General features: G+C 48.2%; 1 protein-coding gene across 1 annotated transcript in view; it reads right to left on the reverse strand.

The window, feature by feature from the left end:
- Nucleotides 1-20,132: 20,132 nt before the first annotated feature.
- Nucleotides 20,133-22,311, reverse strand: part of LOC118378090 (eukaryotic translation initiation factor 4E type 2-like) — a 31,628-nt gene continuing 29,449 nt past the window's right edge. Inside the window, exon 8 of the mRNA XM_052458964.1 lies at nt 20,133-22,293. Within this exon, the coding sequence (XP_052314924.1) occupies nt 22,254-22,293 (40 nt within the window). The 3' untranslated portion in view covers nt 20,133-22,253. The remainder of the gene's footprint in view (nt 22,294-22,311) is intronic.

The following is a 22,311-nucleotide window of genomic DNA, read 5'->3' on the forward strand; positions in this document are numbered from 1 at the left end:
TGTGTATTGCGTGTATGTGTGTGTGCTGCGTATTGCGTGTATGTGTGTGTGCTGTGTGTGTGTGCTGTCTATTGTGTGTATGTGTGTGTGTGTGTGTGTGCTGTCTATTGTGTGTATGTGTGTGTGCTGTGTGTGAAGACCCGTGGTCTCTCTATGAATGACAGACAGGAAGAGATATGTCTGACAGGAAAGCTGCCTGATAGTTGATTGGATATTCTCTTCACTCCAAAAAGACCCTACATTATATTTATACATTATATTTATACATTATATTTATACATTATATTTATACATTATATTTAAAAAATACACTTATGCTTTGACACACTTGTATCATTACACACACACATCACACACATTACACACATTACACACCACAAACACACACACACATTACACATTCACACATTACACACCACAAACACACATTACACACATTACACACATTACACACATTACACACCACAAACACACACACACACACACATTACACACATTACACACCACACACATTACACACCACAAACACACACACACATTACACACATTATTCACCACACACATTAAATTCTGTGCTCACACACTGTCCCTAACACACTGTCCCTAACACACTGTCCCTAACACACTGTCCCTAACCATAACACACTGTCCCTAACCATAACACACTGTCCCTAACAACACACTGTCCCTAACTGTCAACCAACACACTGTCCCTAACACACTGTCCCTAACCATAACACACTGTCCCTAACCATAACACACGGTCCCTAACACACTGTCCCTAACCATAACACACTGGCCCCAACCACAACATACAACACACTGTCCCTAACACACTGTCCCTAACACACTGTCCCTAACACACTGTCCCTAACCAGAACACACTGTCCCTAACCATAACACACTGTCCCTAACCACAACACACTGTCCCTAACACACTGTCCCCAACCATAACACACTGTCCCCAACCATAACACACTGTCCCTAACCATAACACACTGTCCCCAACCATAACACACTGTCCCTAACCATAACCATAACCACAACATACAACACACTGTCCCTAACCATAACACACTGTCCCTAACCATAACACACTGTCCCTAACCATAACACACTGTCCCTAACCACCATAACAAACACACTGTCCCTAACCACAACACACTGTCCCTAACACACTGTCCCTAACCATAACACACTGTCCCTAACCACAACACACTGTCCCTAACCACACACTGTCCCTAACCATAACACACTGTCCCTAACCATAACACACTGTCCCTAACCACAACACACTGTCCCTAACCACAACACACTGTCCCTAACACACTGTCCAACCATAACACACTGTCCCAACCATAACACACTGTCCCTAACACACTGTCCCTAACCATAACACACTGTCCCTAACCACAACACACTGTCCCTAACCATAACACACTGTCCCTAACCATAACACACTGTCCCTAACCACAACACACTGTCCCTGTCCCCAACCATAACACACTGTCCCTAACACACACTGTCCCTAACCATAACACACTGTCCCTAACCCAACCATAACACACTGTCCCCAACCATAACACACTGTCCCTAACCATAACACACTGTCCCTAACCATAACACACTGTCCCTAACCACAACACACTGTCCCTAACACACTAAACACACTGTCCCTAACCACTAAACACACTGTCCCTAACCATAACACACTGTCCCTAACCATAACACACTGTCCCTAACAACTGTCCCTAACCATAACACACTGTCCCCAACCACAACACACTGTCCCTAACCATAACACACTGTCCCTAACCACAACACACTGTCCCTAACACACTGTCCCTAACCATAACACACTGTCCCTAACCACAACACACTGTCCCTAACCATAACACACTGTCCCTAACCATAACACACTGTCCCTAACCACAACACACTGTCCCTAACACACTGTCCCCAACCATAACACACTGTCCCTAACCACAACACACTGTCCCTAACCACAACACACTGTCCCTAACCACAACACACTGTCCCTAACACACTGTCCCTAACCATAACACACTGTCCCCAACCATAACACACTGTCCCTAACCACAACACACTGTCCCTAACCACAACACACTGTCCCTAACACACTGTCCCTAACACACTGTCCATAACACACTGTCCCTAACCATAACACACTGTCCCTAACCACAACACACTGTCCCTAACCACAACACACTGTCCCTAACCATAACACACTGTCCCTAACCATAACACACTGTCCCTAACCATAACACACTGTCCCCAACCATAACACACTGTCCCTAACCACAACACACTGTCCCTAACACACTGTCCCTAACCATAACACACTGTCCCCAACCATAACACACTGTCCCCAACCACAACACACTGTCCCTAACACACTGTCCATAACACACTGTCCCTAACCATAACACACTGTCCCTAACTAACACACTGTCCCTAACACACTGTCCCCAACCATAACACACTGTCCCTAACCACAACACACTGTCCCTAACCACAACACACTGTCCCTAACACACTGTCCCTAACCATAACACACTGTCCATAACACACTGTCCCTAACCATAACACACTGTCCCTAACCATAACACACTGTCCCTAACCATAACACACTGTCCCTAACCACAACACACACTGTCCCTAACCACAACACACTGTCCCTAACCACAACACACTGTCCCTAACCATACACACTGTCCCATAACACATGTCCCTAACACACTGTCCCTAACCATAACACACTGTCCCTAACCACAACACACTGTCCCTAACACTGTCCCCATAACACACTGTCCCCAACCATAACACACTGTCCCCAACCATAACACACTGTCCCTAACCATAACACACTGTCCCTAACCACAACACACTGTCCCTAACACACTGTCCCTACATAACACACTGTCCCTAACCACACACACTATCCCTAACCATAACACACTGTCCCTAACCATAACACACTGTCCCTAACAACACACTGTCCCTAACCATAACACACTGTCCCTAACCATAACACACTGTCCCTAACCATAACACACTGTCCCTAACCATAACACACACTGTCCTAACACACTGTCCCTAACACACTGTCCCTAACCATAACACACTGTCCCTAACCATAACACACTGTCCCTAACACACTGTCCCCAACCATAACACACTGTCCCCAACCATAACACACTGTCCCTAACCATAACACACTGTCCCTAACCATAACACACTGTCCCTAACCATAACACACTGTCCCTAACCATAACACACTGTCCCCAACCATAACACACTGTCCCTAACCATAACACACTGTCCCTAACACACTGTCCCTAACCATAACACACTGTCCCTAACCATAACACACTGTCCCTAACCACAACACACTGTCCCTAACCATAACACACTGTCCCTAACCATAACACACTGTCCCTAACCATAACACACTGTCCCTAACCATAACACACTGTCCCTAACCATAACACACTGTCCCTAACACACACAACACACTGTCCCTAACCATAACACACTGTCCCTAACCATAACCCTAAACACACTGTCCCTAACCATAACACACTGTCCCTAACCATAACACACTGTCCCTAACCATAACACACTGGCCCTCCACTGTAAACCATAACACACTGTCCCTAACCATAACACACTGTCCCTAACCATAACACACTGTCCCTAACCATAACACACTGTCCCTAACCACTAACACACTGTCCCTAACCATAACACACTGTCCCTAACCATAACACACTGTCCCTAACCATAACACACTGTCCCTAACCATAACACACTGTCCCTAACTAAACCATAACACACTGTCCCTAACACACTGTCCCCAACCATAACACACTGTCCCAACCATAACACACTGTCCCCAACCATAACACACTGTCCCTAACACATTGTCCCTAACCACACAACACACTGTCCCTAGCCATAACACACTGTCCCCAACCATAACCACTAACCCCAACCATAACACACTGTCCCTAACCATAACACACTGTCCCTAACCACAACACACTGTCCCACACTGTCCCTAACACACTGTCCCTAACCATAACACACTGTCCCTAACCATAACACACTGTCCCTAACCATAACACACTGTCCCTAACCATAACACACTGTCCCTAACCATAACACACTGTCCCTAACCATAACACACTGTCACACTGTCCCTAACCATAACACACTGTCCCTATCCATAACACACTGTCCCCAACCATAACACACTGTCCCTAACCATAACACACTGTCCCTAACCATAACACACTGTCCCTAACACACTGTCCCTAACCATAACACACTGTCCCTAACCATAACACACTGTCCCTAACCATAACACACTGTCCCTAACCATAACACACTGTCCCCAACCATAACACACTGTCCCTAACCACAACACACTGTCCCTAACCACAACACACTGTCCCTAACACACTGTCCCTAACCATAACACACTGTCCCTAACCATAACACACTGTCCCTAACCATAACACACTGTCCCTAACCATAACACACTGTCCCTAACCATAACACTGTCCCTAACCATAACACACTGTCCCTAACCATAACACACTGTCCCTAACACACTGTCCCAACCACACACTGTCCCAAACAATAACACACTGTCCCTAACCATAACACACTGTCCCTAAACATAACACACTGTCCCTAACAATAACACACTGTCCCTAACACACTGTCCCTAACCATAACACACTGTCCCTAACCACAACACACTGTCCCCTAACCATAACACACTGTCCCTAACCATAACACTGTCCCTAACCATAACACACTGTCCCTAACCAAAACACACTGTCCCTAACCATAACACACTGTCCCTAACACACTGTACCTAACACACTGTCCCTAACCATAACACACTGTCCCCAACCATAACACACTGTCCCTAACCATAACACACTGTCCCTAACCATAACACACTGTCCCTAACCATAACACACTGTCCCTAACCAAACACACTGTCCCCAACCATAACACACTGTCCCTAACCATAACACACTGTCCCTAACCATAACACACTGTCCCTAACCATAACACACTGTCCCTAACCATAACACACTGTCCCTAACCATAACACACTGTCCCACACTAACCATAACACACTGTCCCCAACCATAACACACTTTCCCTAACCATAACACACTGTCCCTAACCATAACACACTGTCCCTAACCATAACACACTAACACACTGTCCCCAACCATAACACACTGTCCCTAACCATAACACACTGTCCCTAACCATAACACACTGTCCCTAACCATAACACAACATGTCCCTAACCATAACACACTGTCCCTAACCATAACACACTGTCCCCAACCATAACACACTGTCCCTAACCACACCGTCCCTAACCATAACACACTGTCCCTAACACACTGTCCCTAACCATAACACACTGTCCCTAACACACTGTCTCCAACCATAACACACTGTCTCCAACCATAACACACTGTCCCCAACCATAACACACTGTCCCTAACACACTGTCCCCAACCATAACACACTGTCCCTAGCCATAACACACTGTCCCTAACCATAACCCACTGTCCCCAACCATAACACACTGTCCCTAACCATAACACACTGTCCCTAACCATAACACACTGTCCCTAACCATAACACACTGTCCCTAACCATAACACACTGGCCCTAACACACTGTCCCTAACCATAACACACTGTCCCCAACCATAACACACTGTCCCTAACCATAACACACTGTCCCTAACCATAACACACTGTCCCCAACCATAACACACTGTCCCTAACCATAACACACTGTCCCTAACCATAACACACTGTCCCCAACCATAACACACTGTCCCTAACCACTGTCCCTAACACACTGTCCCTAACCATAACACACTGTCCCCAACCATAACACACTGTCCCTAACCATAACACACTGTCCCTAACCATAACACACTGTCCCTAACCATAACACACTGTCCCCAACCATAACACACTGTCCCTAACCATAACACACTGTCCCTAACCATAACACACTGTCCCTAACACACTGTCCCTAACCATAACACACTGTCCCCAACCATAACACACTGTCCCTAACCATAACACACTGTCCCAAACATAACACACTGTCCCTAACCATAACACACTGTCCCCTAACACACTGTCCCTACACACTGTCCCTAACCATAACACACTGTCCCTAACCACAACACACTGTCCCTAACCATAACACACTGTCCCTAACCATAACACACACTGTCCTAACCATAACACACTGTCCCTAACCAAAACACACTGTCCCTAACCATAACACACTGTCCCCAACCATAACACACTGTCCTAACCATAACACACTGTCCCTAACCATAACACACTGTCCCCAACCATAACACACTGTCCCTAACCATAACACACTGTCCCTAACACACTGTCCCTAACACACTGTCCCTAACATAACACACTGTCCCTAACCATAACACACTGTCCCTAACCATAACACACTGTCCCTAACACACTGTCCCTAACCATAACACACTGTCCCTAACCATAACACACTGTCCCTAACCATAACACACTGTCCCTAACCATAACACACTGTCCCTAACCATAACACACTGTCCCTAACACACTGTCCCCAACCATAACACACTGTCCCTAACCATAACACACTGTCCCTAACCATAACACACTGTCCCTAACCATAACACACTGTCCCTAACCATAACACACTGTCCCTAACACACTGTCCCTAACCATAACACACTGTCCCTAACCATAACACACTGTCCCTAACCATAACACACTGTCCCTAACACACTGGCCCCAACCACAACATCCAACACACTGTCCCTAACACACTGTCCCTAACCATAACACACTGTCCCCTAACCATAACACACTGTCCCTAACACACTGTCCCTAACCATAACACACTGTCCCTAACACACTGTCCCTAACCATAACACACTGTCCCTAACACACTAACCATACACTGTCCAACCATAACACACTGTCCCTAACACACTGTCCCTAACCATAACACACTGTCCTAGCCATAACACACTGTCCCCAATCATAACCCACTGTCCCCAACCATAACACACTGTCCTAACCATAACACACTGTCCTAACCATAACACACTGTCCCCAACCATAACACACTGTCCCTAACCATAACACTGGCCTAACACACTGTCCCTAACTATAACACACTGTCCCTAACCATAACACACTGTCCCTAACCATAACACACTGTCCCTAACCATAACACACTGTCCCCAACCATAACACACTGTACCTAACCATAACACACTGTCCCTAACCATAACACACTGTCCCCAACCATAACACACTGTCCCTAACCATAACACACTGTCCCTAACACACTGTCCCTAACACACTGTCCCTAACACACTGTCCCTAACCATAACACACTGTCCCCAACCATAACACACTGTCCCTAACTATAACATTACTGTCCCTAACCATAACACACTGTCCCTAACCATAACACACTGTCCCTAACCATAACACACTGTCCCTAACCATAACACACTGTCCCTAACCATAACACACTGTCCCTAACACACTAAATACCATAACACACTGTCCCCAACCATAACACACTTTCCCTAACCATAACACACTGTCCCTAACCATAACACACTGTCCCTAACCATAACACACTGTCCCTAACACACTGTCCCCAACCATAACACACTGTCCCCAACCATAACACACTTTCCCTAACCATAACGCACTGTCCCTAACCATAACACACTGTCCCTAACCATAACACACTGTCCCTAACACACTGTCCCCAACCATAACACACTGTCCCTAACCATAACACACTGTCCCTAACACACTGGCCCCAACCACAACACACTGTCCCCAACCATAACACACTGTCCCTAACACAAAACCATAACACACACTGTCCCTAACACACTGTCCCTAACCATAACACACACTGTCCCTAACACACTGTCCCCAACCATAACACACTGTCTCCAACCATAACACACTGTCCCCAACCATAACACACTGTCCCTAACACACTGTCCCCAACCATAACACACTGTCCCTAGCCATAACACACTGTCCCCAATCATAACCCACTGTCCCCAACCAACACACTGTCCCTAACCATAACACACTGTCCCTAACCATAACACACTGTCCCCAACCATAACACACTGTCCCTAACCATAACACACTGGCCAACCATAACACACTGTCCCTAACTATAACACACTGTCCCCAACCATAACACACTGTCCCTAACCATAACACACTGTCCCTAACCATAACACACTGTCCCCAACCATAACACACTGTCCCTAACCATAACACACACTGTCATAATGTCCCTAACACACTGTCCCTAACCATAACACACTGTCCCTAACCACAACACACTGTCCCTAACCATAACACACTGTCCCTAACCATAACACACTGTCCCTAACACACTGTCCCTAAATAACACACTGTCCCTAACCATAACACACTGTCCCCAACCATAACACACTGTCCCTAACCATAACACACTGTCCCCAACCATAACACACTGTCCCTAACCATAACACACTGTCCCCTAACACACCATCCCTAACACACTGTCCCTAACCATAACACACTGTCCCTAACCACAACACACTGTCCCTAACCATAACACACTGTCCCTAACCATAACACACTAACACACTGTCCCTAACCACAAAACACTGTCCCTAACCACAACACACTGTCCCTAACACACTGTCCCAAACACCATAACACACTGTCCCTAACCATAACATACTGTCCCCAACCATAACACACTGTCCCTAACATGCACTGTCCCTAACCACAAGTCCCTAACATAACACTGTCCTAACCATAACACACTGTCCCTAACACACTGTCCCTAACCATAACACACTGTCCCCATAACCATAACACACTGTCCCCAACCATAACACACTGTCCCTAACCATAACACACTGTCCCTAACACACTGTCCCTAACCATAACACACTGTCCCTAACCATAACACACTGTCCCTAACCATAACACACTGTCCCTAACCATAACACACTGTCCCTAACCATAACACACTGTCCCTAACCATAACACACTGTCCCTAAACATAACACACTGTCCCTAACCATAACACACTGTCCCTAACACACTGTCCCCAACCATAACACACTGTCCCCAACCATAACACACTTTCCCTAACCATAACGCACTGTCCCTAACCATAACACACTGTCCCTAACCATAACACACTGTCCCTAACACACTGTCCCCAACCATAACACACTGTCCCCAACCATAACACACTGTCCCTAACCATAACACACTGTCCCTAACACACTGGCCCCAACCACAACACACTGTCCCCAACCATAACACACTGTCCCTAACACACCGTCCCTAACCATAACACACTGTCCCTAACACACTGTCCCTAACCATAACACACTGTCCCTAACACACTGTCCCCAACCATAACACACTGTCTCCAACCATAACACACTGTCCTCAACTATAACACACTGTCCCTAACACACAGTCCCCAACCATAACACACTGTCCCTAGCCATAACACACTGTCCCCAATCATAACCCTGTCCCCAACCATAACACACTGTCCCTAACCATAACACACTGTCCCTAACCATAACACACTGTCCCCAACCATAACACACTGTCCCTAACCATAACACACTGGCCATAACACACTGTCCCTAACTATAACACACTGTCCCCAACCATAACACACTGTCCCTAACCATAACACACTGTCCCTAACCATAACACACTGTCCCCAACCATAACACACTGTCCCTAACCATAACACACTGTCGCTAACACAATGTCCCTAACACACTGTCCCTAACCATAACACACTGTCCCTAACCACAACACACTGTCCCTAACCATAACACACTGTCCCTAACCATAACACACTGTCCCTAACACACTGTCCCGAACACACTGTCCCTAACCATAACACACTGTCCCCAACCATAACACACTGTCCCTAACCATAACACACTGTCCCTAACCATAACACACTGTCCCCAACCATAACACACTGTCTCCTAACCATAACACACTGTCCCTAACACACTGTCCCTAACACACTGTCCCCAACCATAACACACTGTCCCTAACCACAACACACTGTCCCTAACACACTGTCCCTAACCATAACACACTGTCCCCAACCATAACACACTGTCCCTAACCACAACACACTGTCCCTAACCACAACACACTGTCCCTAACACACTGTCCCTAACACACTGACCATAACACACTGTCCCTAACACACTGTCCATAACACACTGTCCCCAACCATAACACACTGTCCATAACACACTGTCCATAACACACTGTCCCTAACCATAACACACTGTCCCTAACACACTGTCCCCAACCATAACACACTGTCCCCAACCATAACACACTGTCCCCAACCATAACACACTGTCCCTAACCATAACACACTGTCCCTAACACACTGTCCCTAACCATAACACACTGTCCCTAACCACAACACACTGTCCCTAACCATAACACACTGTCCCTAACCATAACACACTGTACCTAACCATAACACACTGTCCCTAACCAAAACACACTGTCCCTAACCATAACACACTGTCCCTAACACACTGTACCTAACCATAACACACACTGTCCCTAACCATAACACACTGTCCCCAACCATAACACACTGTCCTTAACCATAAAACACTGTCCCTCACACTGTCCCTAACATAACACACTGTCCCTAACCATAACACACTGTCCCCAACCATAACACACTGTCCCTAACCATAACACACTGTCCCCAACCATAACACACTGTCCCTAACCATAACACACTGTCCCTAACCATAACACACTGTCCCTAACCATAACACACTGTCCCTAACCATAACACACTGTCCCTAACCATAACACACTGTCCCTAACAATAACACACTGTCCCTAACCATAACACACTGTCCCTAACACACTGTCCCCAACCATAACACACTGTCCCTAACCATAACACACTTTCCCTAACCATAACACACTGTCCCTAACCATAACACACTGTCCCTAACCATAACACACTGTCCCTAACACACTGTCCCCAACCATAACACACTGTCCCCAACCATAACACACTGTCCCTAACCATAACACACTGTCCCTAACACACTGGCCCCAACCACAACATACAACACACTGTCCCTAACACACTGTCCCTAACCATAACACACTGTCCCCAACCATAACACACTGTCCCTAACACACTGTCCCCAACCATAACACACTGTCTCCAACCATAACACACTGTCCCCAACCATAACACACTGTCCCTAACACACTGTCCCCAACCATAACACACTGTCCCCAACCATAACACACTGTCCCCAATCATAACCCACTGTCCCCAACCATAACACACTGTCCCTAACCATAACACACTGTCCCTAACCATAACACACTGTCCCCAACCATAACACACTGTCCCTAACCATAACACACTGGCCATAACACACTGTCCCTAACTATAACACACTGTCCCCAACCATAACACACTGTCCCTAACCATAACACACTGTCCCTAACCATAACACACTGTCCCCAACCATAACACACTGTACCTAACCATAACACACTGTCCCTAACCATAACACACTGTCCCCAACCATAACACACTGTCCCTAACCATAACACACTGTCCCTAACCACTGTCCCTAACATAACACACTGTCCCTAACCATAACACACTGTCCCCAACCATAACACACTGTCCCTAACCATAACACACTGTCCCTAACCATAACACACTGTCCCTAACCATAACACACTGTCCCTAACCATAACACACTGTCCCTAACCATAACACACTGTCCCTAACCATAACACACTGTCCCTAACAATAACACACTGTCCTAACCATAACACACTGTCCCTAACACACTGTCCCCAACCATAACACACTGTCCCCAACCATAACACACTTTCCCTAACCATAACACACTGTCCCTAACCATAACACACTGTCCCTAACACACTGTCCCCAACCATAACACACTGTCCCCAACCATAACACACTGTCCCTAACCATAACACACTGTCCCTAACACACTGGCCCCAACCACAACATACAACACACTGTCCCTAACACACTGTCCCTAACCATAACACACTGTCCCCAACCATAACACACACTGTCCCTAACACACTGTCCCAACCATAACACACTGTCTCCAACCATAACACACTGTCCCCAACCATAACACACTGTCCCTAACACACTGTCCCCAACCATAACACACTGTCCCTAGCCATAAAACACTGTCCCCAATCATAACCCACTGTCCCCAACCATAACACACTGTCCCTAACCATAACACACTGTCCCTAACCATAACACACTGTCCCCAACCATAACACACTGTCCCTAACCATAACACACTGGCCATAACACACTGTCCCTAACTATAACACACTGTCCCCAACCATAACACACTATCCCTAACCATAACACACTGTCCCTAACCATAACACACTGTCCCCAACCATAACACACTGTACCTAACCATAACACACTGTCCCTAACCATAACACACTGTCCCTAACCATAACACACTGTCCCTAACCATAACACACTGTCCCTAACACACTGTCCCTAACACACTGTCCCTAACCATAACACACTGTCCCTAACCATAACACACTGTCCCCAACCATAACACACTGTCCCTAACCATAACACACTGTCCCTAACCATAACACACTGTCCCTAACACACTGTCCCTAACCATAACACACTGTCCCTAACCATAACACACTGTCCCTAACCATAACACACTGTCCCTAACCATAACACACTGTCCCTAACACACTGTCCCCAACCATAACACACTGTCCCTAACCATAACACACTGTCCCTAACCATAACACACTGTCCCCAACCATAACACACTGTCCCTAACCATAACACACTGGCCCTAACACACTGTCCCTAACCATAACACACTGTCCCTAACCATAACACACTGTCCCTAACCATAACACACTGTCCCTAACACACTGGCCCCAACCACAACATACAACACACTGTCCCTAACACACTGTCCCTAACCATAACACACTGTCCCCAACCATAACACACTGTCCCTAACACACCGTCCCTAACCATAACACACTGTCCCTAACACACTGTCCCTAACCATAACACACTGTCCCTAACACACTGTCCCCAACCATAACACACTGTCTCCAACCATAACACACTGTCCCCAACCATAACACACTGTCCCTAACACACTGTCCCAACCATAACACACTGTCCCCAACCATAACCCACTGTCCCCAACCATAACACACTGTCCCTAACACACTGTCCCCAACCATAACACACTGTCTCCAACCATAACACACTGTCCCCAACCATAACACACTGTCCCTAACACACTGTCCCCAACCATAACACACTGTCCCTAGCCATAACACACTGTCCCCAATCATAACCCACTGTCCCCAACCATAACACACTGTCCCTAACCATAACACACTGTCCCTAACCATAACACACTGTCCCCAACCATAACACACTGTCCCTAACCATAACACACTGGCCATAACACACTGTCCCTAACTATAACACACTGTCCCCAACCATAACACACTGTCCTAACCATAACACACTGTCCCTAACCATAACACACTGTCCCCAACCATAACACACTGTCCCTAACCATAACACACTGTCGCTAACACACTGTCCCTAACCATAACACACTGTCCCTAACCATAACACACTGTCCCTAACACACTGTCCCGAACACACTGTCCCTAACCATAACAAACTGTCCCCAACCATAACACACTGTCCCTAACCATAACACACTGTCCCTAACCATAACACACTGTCCCTAACCATAACACACTGTCCCTAACACACTGTCCCTAACACACTGTCCCTAACCATAACACACTGTCCCCAACCATAACACACTGTCCCTAACCATAACACACTGTCCCTAACCATAACACACTGTCCCTAACACACTGTCCCTAACACACTGTCCCTAACCATAACACACTGTCCCTAACCATAACACACTGTCCCTAACCATAACACACTGTCCCCAACCATAACACACTGTCCCTAACCATAACACACTGGCCCTAACACACTGTCCCTAACCATAACACACTGTCCCTAACCATAACACACTGTCCCCAACCATAACACACTGTCCCCAACCATAACACACTGTCCCCAACCATAACACACTGTCCCCAACCATAACACACTGTCCCTAACCATAACACACTGTCCCTAACACACTGTCCCTAACACACTGTCCCTAACCATAACACACTGTCCCTAACCACAACACACTGTCGCTAACCATAACACACTGTCCCTAACCATAACACACTGTCCCTAACCATAACACACTGTCCCTAACTCGTCTGAATCTCGGAGGGGCCTCCCTCGTCTGAATCTCGGAGGGGCCTCCCTCGTCTGAATGTCGTTGTTAATCTTTGCCATTTTCTCTTTTAAAGAGTAGAAACATCCACCATCAGTTGTATTTCAGCCATCACCTCCACCTCCTCCAATCCCCTCCGCCTCCTCTCCCATCCCCTCCGCCTCCTCTCCCATCCCCTCCGCCTCCTCTCCCATCCCCTCCACCTCCTCTCCCATCCCCCGCTTCTTCTCCCATCCCCTCCCCTCCTCTCCCATCCCATCTCCCCCATCCTCCTCCCCATCCCCTCCCCTCCGCCTCCTCTCCCATCCCCTCTGCCTCCTCTCCCATCCCTCCGCCTCCTCTCCCATCCGCTTCTTCTCCCATCCCCCTGCCTCCTCTCCCATCCCCTCCGCCTCCTCTCCGACTCCTCCGACTCCTCTCCCATCCCCTCCGCCTCTTCTCCCATCCCCTCCGCCTCCTCTCCCATCCCCTCCGCCTCTTCTCCCATCCCCTCCGCCTCTTCTCCCATCCCCTCCGCCTCTTCTCCCATCCCCTCCGCCTCTTCTCCCATCCCCTCCGCCTCCTCTCCCATCCCCTCCGCCTCCTCTCCCATCCCCTCCGCCTCCTCTCCCATCCCCTCCGCCTCTTCTCCCATCCCCTCCGCCTCCTCTCCCATCCCCTCCGCCTCCTCTCCCATCCCCTCCGCCTCCTCTCCCATCCTCCGCCTCCTCTCCCACCCCCCTTTTCTCTCCCATCCCCTCCGCTTTCTCCCCATCCCCTCCGCCTCCTCTCCCATCCCCCTCCTCCTCTCCCATCCCTCCGCCTCCTCTCCCATCCCCTCCGCTTCTTCTCCCATCCCCTCCGCCTCCTCTCCCATCCCCCTCAGCCTTCTCTCCCATCCCCCCGCCTCCTCTCCCATCCCTCCGCCTCCTCTCCCATCCCCTCCGCCTCTTCTCCCCCCCATCCCCTCCGCCTCCTCTCCCATCCTCAGCCTCTCTCCCATCCCCCTGCCTTCTCTCCCATCCCCTCCGCCTCCTCTCTCTCTCCCATCCCCTCCGCCTCCTCTCCCATCCTCCGCCTCTTCTCCCATCCCCTCCGCCTCCTCTCCCATCCCTCCACTTCTTCTCCCATCCCCTCCGCCTCCTCCCCATCCCCTCCGCCTCCTCTCCCATCCCCTCCGCCTCCTCTCCTCTCCCATCCCCCTCTGCCTCTTCTCCCATCCCCTCCGCCTCCTCTCCCATCCTCCGCCTCCTCTCCCATCCGCTCTTCTCCCATCCCCCCGCCTCCTCTCCCATCCCCTCCGCCTCCTCTCCTCTCCCCCAATACCTCCTTTCCTCTCCCATCCCCTCCTTTCCTCTCCCATCCCTCCACTTCTTCTCCCATCCCCCTGCCTCCTCTCCCATCCCCTCCGCCTCCTCTCCTCTCTCCCCCAATACCTCCTTTCGTCTCCCATCCTCCGCCTCCTCTCCCATCCCCTCCACTTCTTCTCCCATCCCCTCCGCCTCCTCTCCCACCCCTCCGCTATTTCTCCCATCCCCTCCGCCTCTTCTCCCATCCTCCGCCTCTCCCCATCCCTCCGCCTCCTCTCCCACTTCCCCTGCTATTCTGTAAATTACCTCCTACACTATATAATTGTAAAAAAAAAAAACATGCCGAAGATAAAAATCTGTGTTTTTTTATTTTTTAGGGTGGATCAGCTTAATATTGCGGAAAGAATGTTGGTTCCAATGTAATTGTCTGCATCATTTCCAATCCCCCATATTTTTGGGGTAAATATATATATCCATACACGCATGCATATATATACACATATATACATACACATACCTATATAGACATACATACTTTTTTTAAAGAATATACCTTTATTATTATTCCCCGCAAACCCTTCCGCCGATCCCCCAATTGGAGTAAACTAATAAACACTTCTGCTTCTCCCTTCAATCCATACATCTTATACACACTCTACAGACACAGTCTACTTTACAATAGTTCTCTCTTGTTTGTTCTTAGTCCTCTATTTCTGATGTCCATCCAGTTTGATGATTTCGATTTGTAACTGTGCTATTTCACAAAAGCTCCGAACCTATATACATTCTACAGATCCCTTATGCCCTACATTGTTTATCTGGTTATTAGTCCCACCCTTCAGCTCCACTCAACCCCTCCCATCTGTCTCTCAACATTTCTACTTGCCATATATTTTTCAACTGTGCTGTGATGCTTCACAAAATAATTGAACCTTCATATTCTCATAGCTTCTACAGATTGTAAATTAAAAATAAACATTTTTGCTAAAATAACTATTATATTATTGATTGATTGATTGACTATGGCTTTTCAAATCACCCAGTATTGCTGTCTGTAGTGTTAGTTCTAGGCACATGTTGCAATTCTTCAGCCATTCCTGGACCTGTGACCAAAAATGAGCTACGTATGGACAATACCAAAATAAATGATCAAATGACTCTGCCTCCTCACAGCAGAATCAGCAGAGCTGGGAAGATTGTATCCCCCATATATATATATAACCTTCTATTAGTTGCAAGTATTTTGTATAGTAATTTATATTGAAAAATTTGAAGTTTTGAATCCGACGTTGTTTTGCGTATCAATTCATTAACCATGTGCAATGGAATGGGTAAATTGAAAATCTCTTCCCAACTATTTAGCAATTTATCAGTGTTTGTAGGTCACGTGTTCACAATCAATTCTTTCACTGCCATTATTCATCTTGACCAACATTCCGAAACCTATTTTGACACAGCAGCTTTTCTGCATAATATCCACAATTTGTTTGACCCTTTACACAGACTGAAAGTTAACGGAGTTAGATGAGTCGCTTCATGGGAGTTGCTTCATTCCCCCAAAAGGGGACACAGCCTTTACAACATTATTTATAAACAAAGCCAGTCTGGTGTAAAGCCTCTTTCCCTGTCTGCTCTTGAATGGCAAATCCAGGCATAGTAATGCATATACCATCTGTTGTGTTCACGAAGAAACAAAACCGTGGGAGCAACAATTCCATCTGGGGCCCGGCCTTGTTGGCTAAGTTCAATGCCCGGCCTTGTTGGCTAAGTTCAATGCCCGGCCTTGTTGGCTAAGTTCAATGCCTGGCTTCACCCCGCTGTAGAGCCGTCCCTGTTGACTAAATTCAACGACCTCTTCACTGCCCCGTAGAGCCGGCCCTGTTGGCTAAATTCAATGCCCTCTTCACTGCCCCGTAGAGCCGGCCCTGTTGGCTAAATTCAATGACCTCTTCACTGCCCCGTAGAGCCGGCCCTGTTGGCTAAATTCAATGACCTCTTCACTGCCCCGTAGAGCCGGCCCTGTTGGCTAAATTCAATGACCTCTTCACTGCCCCGTAGAGCTGGCCCTGTTGGCTAAATTCAACGACCTCTTCACTGCCCCGTAGAGCTGGCCCTGTTGGCTAAATTCAATGACCTCTTCACTGCCCCGTAGAGCCGGCCCTGTTGGCTAAATCCAATGACCTCTTCACCGCCCGTAGAGCTGGCCCTGTTGGCTAAATTCAATGACCTCTTCACTGCCCCGTAGAGCCGGCCCTGTTGGCTAAATTCAACGACCTCTTCACTGCCCCGTAGAGCTGGCCCTGTTGGCTAAATCCAATGACCTCTTCACCGCCCCGTAGAGCTGGCCCTGTTGGTTAAGTTCAATGACCTCTTCACTGCCCGTAGAGCTGGCCCTGTTGGCTAAATTCAATGACCTCTTCACTGCCCCGTAGAGCTGGCCCTGTTGGCTAAATCCAATGACCTCTTCACTGCCCCGTAGAGCTGGCCCTGTTGGCTAAATTCAACGACCTCTTCACTGCCCCGTAGAGCCGGCCCTGTTGGCTAAATTCAACGACCTCTTCACTGCCCCGCAGAGCCGGCCCTGTTGGCTAAGTTCAACGACCTCTTCACTGCCCCGCAGAGCCGGCCCTGTTGGCTAAATCCAATGACCTCTTGACTGCCCCGTAGAGCCGGCCCTGTTGGCTAAGTTCAACGACCTCTTCACCGCCCGTAGAGCCGGCCCTGTTGGCTAAATTCAATGACCTCTTCACTGCCCCGTAGAGCCGGCCCTGTTGGCTAAGTTCAACGACCTCTTCACTGCCCCACAGAGCTGGCCCTGTTGGCTAAGTTCAACGACCTCTTCACTGCCCCGTAGAGCCGGCCCTGTTGGCTAAATTCAACGACCTCTTCACTGCCCCCGCAGAGCTGGCCCTGTTGGCTAAATTCAATGACCTCTTCACCGCCCGTAGAGCTGGCCCTGTTGGCTAAATTCAACGACCTCTTCACTGCCCCCTCAGAGCCGGCCCTGTTGGCTAAATTCAATGACCTCTTCACTGCCCCGTAGAGCCGGCCCTGTTGGCTAAATTCAATGACCTCTTCACTGCCCCGTAGAGCCGGCCCTGTTGGCTAAATTCAATGACCTCTTTACTGCCCCGTAGAGCTGGCCCTGTTGGCTAAATTCAACGACCTCTTCACTGCCCCGTAGAGCTGGCCCTGTTGGTTAAGTTCAATGACCTCTTCACTGCCCCGTAGAGCTGGCCCTGTTGGCTAAATTCAACGACCTCTTCACCGCCCGTAGAGCTGGCCCTGTTGGCTAAATTCAACGACCTCTTCACTGCCCCGTAGAGCTGGCCCTGTTGGCTAAATCAATGACCTCTTCACCGCCCCGTAGAGCTGGCCCTGTTGGTTAAGTTCAATGACCTCTTCACTGCCCCGTAGAGCTGGCCCTGTTGGCTAAATTCAATGACCTCTTCACTGCCCCGTAGAGCTGGCCCTGTTGGCTAAATCCAATGACCTCTTCACCGCCCCGTAGAGCTGGCCCTGTTGGTTAAGTTCAATGAACTCTTCACTGCCCCGTAGAGCTGGCCCTGTTGGCTAAATTCAACGACCTCTTCACTGCCCCGTAGAGCCGGCCCTGTTGGCTAAATTCAACGACCTCTTCACTGCCCCGCAGAGCCGGCCCTGTTGGCTAAGTTCAACGACCTCTTCACTGCCCCGCAGAGCCGGCCCTGTTGGCTAAATCCAATGACCTCTTCACTGCCCCGTAGAGCCGGCCCTGTTGGCTAAGTTCAACGACCTCTTCACCGCCCCGTAGAGCCGGCCCTGTTGGCTAAGTTCAACGACCTCTTCACTGCCCCACAGAGCTGGCCCTGTTGGCTAAGTTCAACGACCTCTTCACTGCCCCGTAGAGCCGGCCCTGTTGGCTAAATTCAACGACCTCTTCACTGCCCCGCAGAGCTGGCCCTGTTGGCTAAATTCAATGACCTCTTCACCGCCCGTAGAGCTGGCCCTGTTGGCTAAATTCAACGACCTCTTCACTGCCCCGTAGAGCTGGCCCTGTTGGCTAAGTTCAACGACCTCTTCACTGCCCTTGTAGAGCCGGCCCTGTTGGCTAAGTTCAACGACCTCTTCACTGCCCCGTAGAGCCGGCCCTGTTGGCTAAGTTCAACGACCTCTTCACTGCCCCGTAGAGCCGGGCAGAGTTTAGCACGTTAATGTATTATCAAAATGCAATAAGCATTCCCACAGGTCACGGTATTCAGCGTTTTTAAGCGAGATTAGGGTGAATGTAATAATGAAGTAGTCAGACAAGATACTAAAAACACATTTATTTCTGTAGGGTTTGGGAACATTAACACCATCACACAGAGAGTTGGTCCCACTGGCCTGTTGTGGCAACTCAGGGACAAGTTGCAAAAAGACGACGCTCATGTCTCCATAGTATCACACTAGTTTCCATAGCAACGCACTACTCCATCTCCGCAGTGAAACACTCTCAGAAATGCAAGAGATGCAGCGAGAGAGAAATACAGCGAGAGGAAGCGAGAGACAGCGAGAGAGAAATACAGCGAGAGGAAGTGAGAGACAGCGAGAGAGAAACACAGCGAGAGGAAGCGAGAGACAGCGAGAGAGAAACACAGCGAGAGGAAGCGAGAGACAGCGAGAGAGAAATGCAGGGAGAGAGAGAGAAATGCAGGGAGAGAGAGAGAAATGCAGGGAGAGAGAGAGAAATGCAGCGAGAGAGGGAGATGCAGCGAGAGAGAAATGCAGGGAGAGAGAGAAATGCAGGGAGAGAGAGAGAAATGCAGGGAGAGAGAGAGAAATGCAGGGAGAGAGAGAGAGAGAAATGCAGGGAGAGAGAGAAATGGAGGGAGAGAAATGCAGGAGAGAGAGAGAAATGCAGCGAGAGAGGGAGATGCAGCGAGAGAGAAATGCAGGGAGAGAGAGAAATGGAGGGAGAGAGAGAGAAATGCAGGGAGAGAGAGAGAGAAATGCAGGGAGAGAAATGCAGGGAGAGAAATGCAGGGAGAGAGGGAGAGAAATGCAGGGAGAGAAATGCAGGGAGAGAGAGAAATGCAGGGAGAGAGAGAGAGAAATGCAGGGAGAGAAATGCAGGGAGAGAGAGAAATGCAGGGAGAGAAACAGGTAGCAAGAGAGAGACAGGATTCATACAGACAGTGGCAAGTCAAATTCAAGGACTTAAGTACCTTTTAAAGCACTAATATTTATTTTCAAGGACCATCAGTTGGTAATATTAACCACGTCTATGTGACCAATAAAATGGGATTATGTTTCTAGTTGCCACAGATGACAGTATATCGCCACAACCTTAATGGGAAAAATGACTATATTATTCATCACTAAAGTTATACCTTACAAGTTAAACTCAATACGGTGCTTTATTATATACAAGAATCGTCAGTACTGATGATGTCATTTGAGTATTAATGACTATTGTATTTTTATTGCACATTTGGGAATCTTAATATCTACGAAAAAGCATCTTGCTTCCGACTGGCAGCTTTAGTGTCGCTGCTCGGGTGAACAGCCAACAGAACGCCAGGAGCCTGGCTGCCGCTTGATATAATGGAATGTCGCAGGACCCCGGTGAATGACGCGATTGGTAAAAATGCTCTGGAGGTCATTGCAGAGAAAAAGTCACAACGTAGAACTGGCGCCGGATGCAGAGTTGTCTTTGCCGCTTCATGTCGCTCTTCAGGGTTCAATCACCCATGTGAATGTTTCATGAGCTGAAATAAAAGATCCCAGAAATGTTCCATACCCACAACAGGTTAAATCTACACGCCTGGCCTTTTAGCTATCGATGTGATGTTTGGCGGAACCTAATCAGTCCGTTTTGGACCTGCCTGGCTGAGTGGGTGGAATGAGCGACCTCGCCTGGCAACCAGATCACGGAACGTGAGGAAATAAAACTGGGTAGAATTCAAGACCAATACTTTTTTCATAACCATATTTGATCATTTTCTGTTCTCCTTTAATCAAGTACTTTTCAAGTACCAACTTGAGAAAACGTCAGATTTTCAAGGTGTTCCATTTCAGAGTGCTAATTCAAGTATTTTAAGCACCTCAATCACCTTGTGAAGCCTGGAGAGAAAGAGCCAGAGAGAGAAAGAGAGATGCCGAGAGAAAAAGAGAGAGATGCCGAGAGAGAAAGAGAGAGAGAAAGAGAGAGATGCCGAGAGAGAAGCCGAGAGAGAAAGAGACGCCGAGAGAGAAAGAGAGAGACGCCAAGAGAGAAAGAGAGAGATGCCAAGAGAGAAAGAGGCCGAGAGAGAAAGAGGCCGAGAGAGAAAGAGATGCCGAGAGAGAGGAGATAGAATGTGACAGAGAGTCATGTTATCCTTTATGAGGAAACAGTATAACTTCAGGAGAAACGGTCAGGTGGTTTGCCTCTCTTCCTCCTCCGTCTCTCTTCACAGGGTGATCTTTGTGTTGCGGAAGCTGGAATTATCCCTAAAAAGAAAACAGAGA

This window comes from Oncorhynchus keta, chromosome 13 (genome assembly GCF_023373465.1).
Source record: "Oncorhynchus keta strain PuntledgeMale-10-30-2019 chromosome 13, Oket_V2, whole genome shotgun sequence".
Classification (NCBI taxonomy): Eukaryota; Metazoa; Chordata; class Actinopteri; order Salmoniformes; family Salmonidae; genus Oncorhynchus; species Oncorhynchus keta.